The 6000-nt window shown below is 74.0% G+C and overlaps 2 protein-coding genes across 2 annotated transcripts in view; both read right to left on the reverse strand.

The window, feature by feature from the left end:
- The window catches only part of LOC147118197 (solute carrier family 12 member 6-like), a 69045-nt gene that overhangs the window by 41916 nt on the left and 21129 nt on the right, over positions 1 to 6000 (reverse strand). The window contains exon 7 of the mRNA XM_085984292.1: positions 105 to 300. The gene's annotated coding sequence lies outside the window, so the exon portion shown is untranslated. The remainder of the gene's footprint in view (positions 1 to 104; positions 301 to 6000) is intronic.
- The window catches only part of LOC147118198 (solute carrier family 12 member 6-like), a 56330-nt gene that overhangs the window by 5547 nt on the left and 44783 nt on the right, over positions 1 to 6000 (reverse strand). The window contains exon 9 of the mRNA XM_085983677.1: positions 105 to 300. Within this exon, the coding sequence (XP_085839803.1) occupies positions 105 to 300 (196 nt within the window). The remainder of the gene's footprint in view (positions 1 to 104; positions 301 to 6000) is intronic.

A 6000-nucleotide genomic window follows, 5' to 3' on the forward strand; every position in this document is an offset into this window, starting at 1 on the left:
GGGAGCCTTTCTTGTCACTGCGAGGGGGGGTTGGGGCGACGGGAGGAAGGGGGAGAAGCGGGGGGGGTGGGCGGTGAAGGGGCCGAAGGACCTCGGACACTCACCGATGAAGGTTTTCCAAGCTCGCGGATCCTCGCTCTGCCTCCAGCAGTTGGGCCAGCCCATGACCACGGTGTTGTGCTTCATGCCGCCCAGCCCGCACGACTGGATGAGGTGGGAGACTCCCTCACGCACCTTCGCCGCCACCACCACCTGACAGAAACCCTTCACCCTCTCCTTCTCCATCAGCAGCTTGATGGTCTGAGAGAAACAACACAGAGCGCAGCCGTCAGGGTCTGCTCACCGGGAGCCCCAGACAGCAGGCCGGAGCCCTCCCCAGACAGCAGGCTGGACCCCCTCCCCAGACACCAGGCCGGACCCCTCCCCAGACTCCAGGCCGGACCCCTCCCCAGACTCCAGGCCGGACCCCTCCCCAGACTCCAGGCCGGACCCCTCCCCAGACACCAGGCCGGACCCCTCCCCAGACTCCAGGCCGGACCCCTCCCCAGACTCCAGGCCGGACCCCTCCCCAGACTCCAGGCCGGACCCCTCCCCAGACTCCAGGCCGGACCCCTCCCCAGACACCAGGCCGGACCCCTCCCCAGACTCCAGGCCGGACCCCTCCCCAGACAGCAGGCCGGTCCCCTCCCCAGACTCCAGGCCGGACCCCTCCCCAGACTCCAGGCCGGACCCCTCCCCAGACAGCAGGCCGGACCCCTCCCCAGACACCAGGCCGGAGCCCCTCCCCAGACTCCAGGCCGGACCCCTCCCCAGACTCCAGGCCGGACCCCTCCCCAGACACCAGGCCGGAGCCCTCCCCAGACACCAGGCCGGACCCCTCCCCAGACTCCAGGCCGGACCCCTCCCCAGACTCCAGGCCGGACCCCTCCCCAGACACCAGGCCGGAGCCCTCCCCAGACACCAGGCCGGAGCCCTCCCCAGACTCCAGGCCGGACCCCTCCCCAGACTCCAGGCCGGAGCCCTCCCCAGACTCCAGGCCGGAGCCCTCCCCAGACTCCAGGCCGGACCCCTCCCCAGACACCAGGCCGGACCCCTCCCCAGACACCAGGCCGGACCCCCTCCCCAGACACCAGGCCGGAGCGCTCCCCAGACTCCAGGCCGGTCCCCCTACCCAGACACCAGGCCGGAGCCCTCCCCAGACTCCAGGCCGGAGCCCTCCCCAGACTCCAGGCGGACCCCTCCCCAGACACCAGGCCGGAGCCCTCCCCAGACTCCAGGCCGGACCCCTCCCAGACTCCAGGCCGACCCCCTCCCCAGACTCCAGGCCGGGCCCCTCCCCAGACTCCAGGCCGGACCCCTCCCCAGACACCAGGCCGGACCCCCTCCCCAGACAGCAGGCCCGACCCCTCCCCAGACTCCAGGCCGGTCCCCTCCCCAGACTCCAGGCCGGACCCCTCCCCAGACACCAGGCCGGACCCCTCCCCAGACAGCAGGCCGGAGCCCCTCCCCAGACACCAGGCCGGACCCCTCCCCAGACACCAGGCCGGACCCCTCCCCAGACTCCAGGCCGGACCCCTCCCCAGACTCCAGGCCGGACCCCTCCCCAGACACCAGGCCGGACCCCTCCCCAGACTCCAGGCCGGACCCCTCCCCAGACTCCAGGCCGGACCCCTCCCAGACAGCAGGCCGGAGCCCTCCCCAGACACCAGGCCGGAGCCCCTCCCCAGACACCAGGCCGGACCCCTCCCCAGACTCCAGGCCGGACCCCCTCCCCAGACACCAGGCCGGACCCCTCCCCAGACTCCAGGCCGGACCCCTCCCCAGACTCCAGCCGGACCCCTCCCAGACACCAGGCGGACCCTCCCCAGACTCCAGGCCGGACCCCTCCCCAGACTCCAGGCCGGACCCCTCCCCAGACACCAGGCCGGACCCCCTCCCCAGACACCAGGCCGGAGCCCTCCCCAGACACCAGGCCGGACCCCTCCCCAGACTCCAGGCCGGACCCCTCCCCAGACTCCAGGCCGGACCCCTCCCCAGACACCAGGCCGAGCCCTCCCCAGACACCAGGCCGGAGCCCTTCCCAGACTCCAGGCCGGACCCCTCCCCAGACTCCAGGCCGGAGCCCTCCCCAGACTCCAGGCCGGAGCCCTCCCCAGACTCCAGGCCGGACCCCTCCCCAGACACCAGGCCGGACCCCTCCCCAGACACCAGGCCGGACCCCCTCCCCAGACACCAGGCCGGAGCGCTCCCCAGACTCCAGCCGGTCCCCCTACCCAGACACCAGGCCGGAGCCCTCCCCAGACTCCAGGCCGGAGCCCTCCCCAGACTCCAGGCCGGACCCCTCCCCAGACACCAGGCCGGAGCCCTCCCCAGACTCCAGGCCGGACCCCTCCCCAGACTCCAGGCCGGACCCCCTCCCAGACTCCAGGCCGGGCCCCTCCCCAGACTCCAGGCCGGACCCCTCCCCAGACACCAGGCCGGACCCCTCCCCAGACAGCAGGCCCCGACCCCTCCCCAGACTCCAGGCCGGTCCCCTCCCCAGACTCCAGGCCGGACCCCTCCCCAGACACCAGGCCGGACCCCTCCCCAGACAGCAGGCCGGACCCCCTCCCCAGACTCCAGGCCGGACCCCTCCCCAGACCGGACCCCTCCCCAGACACCAGGCCGGACCCCTCCCCAGACTCCAGGCCGGACCCCTCCCCAGACTCCAGGCCGACCCCTCCCAGACACCAGGCCGGACCCCTCCCCAGACTCCAGGCCGTACCCCTCCCCAGACTCCAGGCCGGACCCTCCCCAGACTCCAGGCCGGACCCCCTCCCCAGACTCCAGGCCGGACCCCTCCCCAGACTCCAGGCCGGACCCCTCCCCAGACTCCAGGCCGGAGCCCTCCCCAGACTCCCAGGCCGGACCCCTCCCCAGACACCAGGCCGGACCCCTCCCCAGACTCCAGGCCGGACCCCTCCCCAGACACCAGGCCGGACCCCCTCCCCAGACACCAGGCCGGACCCCTCCCCAGACACCAGGCCGGACCCCTCCCAGACACCAGGCCGGACCCCTCCCCAGACTCCAGGCCGGACCCCTCCCCAGACACCAGGCCGGACCCCTACCCAGACACCAGGCCGGACCCCTCCCCAGACAGCAGGCCGGACCCCCTCCCCAGACACCAGGCCGGACCCCTCCCCAGACTCCAGGCCGGACCCCTCCCCAGACACCAGGCCGGACCCCTCCCCAGACTCCAGGCCGGACCCCTCCCCAGACACCAGGCCGGACCCCTCCCCAGACTCCAGGCCGGACCCCTCCCCAGACACCAGGCCGGACCCCTCCCCAGACTCCAGGCCGGACCCCTCCCCAGACACCAGGCCGGACCCCTCCCCAGACACCAGGCCGGACCCCCCTCCCCAGACTCCAGGCCGGACCCCTCCCCAGACTCCAGGCCTGGTCCCTCCCCAGACTCCAGGCCGGACCCCCTCCCAGACTCCAGGCCGGAGCCCTCCCAGACACCAGCCGGACCCTCCCCAGACCGGACCCCCCCAGACACCAGGCCGGACCCCTCCCCAGACACCAGGCCGGACCCCTCCCCAGACTCCAGGCCGGACCCCTCCCCAGACACCAGGCCGGACCCCTCCCCAGACACCAGGCCGGACCCCTCCCCAGACACCAGGCCGGACCCCTCCCCAGACTCCAGGCCGGACCCCTCCCCAGACTCCAGGCCGGACCCCTCCCCAGACTCCAGGCCGGACCCCTCCCAGACTCCAGGCCGACCCTCCCCAGACACCAGGCCGGACCCCCTCCCCAGACACCAGGCCGGACCCCTCCCAGACTCCAGGCCGGACCCCTTCCCCAGACTCCAGGCCGGTCCCCTCCCCAGACACCAGGCCGGACCCTCCCCAGACTCCAGGCCGGACCCCTCCCCAGACTCCAGGCCGGACCCCTCCCCAGACTCCAGGCCGGAGCCCCTCCCCAGACACCAGGCCGGACCCCTCCCCAGACTCCAGGCCGGACCCCTCCCCAGACTCCAGGCCGGACCCCTCCCCAGACACCAGGCCGGACCCCCTCCCCAGACTCCAGGCCGGTCCCCTCCCCAGACACAGGCCGGACCCCTCCCCAGACTCCAGGCCGGAGCCCTCCCCAGACACCAGGACCTCGCAGACCCCCAGGCCGGACCCCCCTCCCAGACACCAGGCCGGTCCCCTCCCCAGACTCCAGGCCGGAGCCCTCCCCAGACTCCAGGCCGGACCCCTCCCCAGACACCAGGCCGGTCCCCTCCCCAGACTCCAGGCCGGAGCCCTCCCAGACTCCAGGCCGGTCCCCTCCCAGACTCCAGGCCGGACCCCTCCCCAGACACCAGGCCGGACCCCTCCCCAGACAGCAGGCCGGACCCCTCCCCAGACTCCAGGCCGGACCCCTCCCCAGACACCAGGCCGGACCCCCTCCCAGACTCCAGCCGGACCCTCCCCAGACACCAGGCCGGACCCCCTCCCCAGACTCCAGGCCGGAGCCCCTACCCAGACTCCAGGCCGGACCCCTCCCCAGACTCCAGGCCGGACCCCTCCCCAGACAGCAGGCCGGACCCCTCCCCAGACACCAGGCCGGACCCTCCCCAGACTCCAGGCCGGAGCCCTCCCCAGACAGCAGGCCGGACCCCTCCCCAGACACCAGGCCGGACCCCTCCCCAGACTCCAGGCCGGAGCCCTCCCCAGACTCCAGGCTGGACACCTCCCCAGACACCAGGCCGGACCCCTCCCCAGACACCAGGCCGGACCCCTCCCCAGACTCCAGGCCGGAGCCCTACCCAGACTCCAGGCCGGACCCCTCCCCAGACTCCAGGCTGGACCCCTCCCCAGACACCAGGCCGGACCCCTCCCCAGACTCCAGGCCGGAGCCCCTACCCAGAACTCCAGGCCGGACCCCTCCCCAGACTCCAGGCCGGACCCCTCCCCAGACTCCAGGCCGGACCCCTCCCCAGGCCGGAGCCCTCCCCAGACTCCAGGCCGGAGCCCTCCCCAGACACCAGGCCGGACCCCTCCCCAGACTCCAGGCCGGACCCCTCCCCAGGCCGGAGCGCTCCCCAGACTCCAGGCCGGACCCCCTCCCCAGACACCACGCCGGAGCCCTCCCCAGACTCCAGACCGGACCCCTCCCCAGACTCCAGGCCGGAGCCCTCCCAGACTCCAGGCCGGACCCCTCCCCAGACACCAGGCCGGACCCCTCCCCAGACTCCAGGCCGGACCCCTCCCCAGACAGCAGGCCGGAGCCCTCCCCAGACTCCAGGCCGGACCCCTCCCCAGACTCCAGGCCGGAGCCCTCCCCAGACAGCAGGCCGGAGCCCTCCCCAGACTCCAGACCGGAGCCCTCCCCAGACAGCAGGCCGGAGCCCTCCCCAGACCGGAGCCCTCCCCAGACACCAGGCCGGAGCGCTCCCAGACTCCAGGCCGGAGCCCTACCCAGACACCAGGCCGGACCCCTCCCCAGACTCCAGGCCGGACCCCTCCCCAGACAGCAGCCGGACCCCTCCCCAGACTCCAGGCCGGACCCCTCCCCAGACACCAGGCCGGACCCCTCCCAGACTCCAGGCCGGAGCCCTCCCCAGACTCCAGGCCGGAGCCCTCCCCAGACTCCAGGCCGGACCCCTCCCCAGACACCAGGCCGGAGCCCTCCCCAGACTCCAGACCGGAGCCCTCCCCAGACAGCAGGCCGGACCCCTCCCCAGACTCCAGGCCGGACCCCTCCCCAGACAGCAGGCCGGTCCCCTACCCAGACTCCAGGCCGGACCCCTCCCCAGACACCAGGCCGGAGCCCTCCCCAGACAGCAGGCCGGAGCCCTCCCCAGACTCCAGACCGGACCCCTCACCCAGACAGCAGGCCGGAGCCCTCCCCAGACTCCAGGCCGGACCCCTCCCCAGACACCAGGCCGGAGCCCTCCCCAGACTCCAGACCGGAGCCCTCCCCAGACAGCAGGCCGGAGCCCTCCCCAGACTCCAGACCGGAGCCCTCCCCAGA

This window comes from Somniosus microcephalus, chromosome 4, assembly GCF_052327205.1.
Source record: "Somniosus microcephalus isolate GS21.2 chromosome 4, FLI_Smic_1.0, whole genome shotgun sequence".
In the NCBI taxonomy this organism is placed as follows: domain Eukaryota; kingdom Metazoa; phylum Chordata; class Chondrichthyes; order Squaliformes; family Somniosidae; genus Somniosus; species Somniosus microcephalus.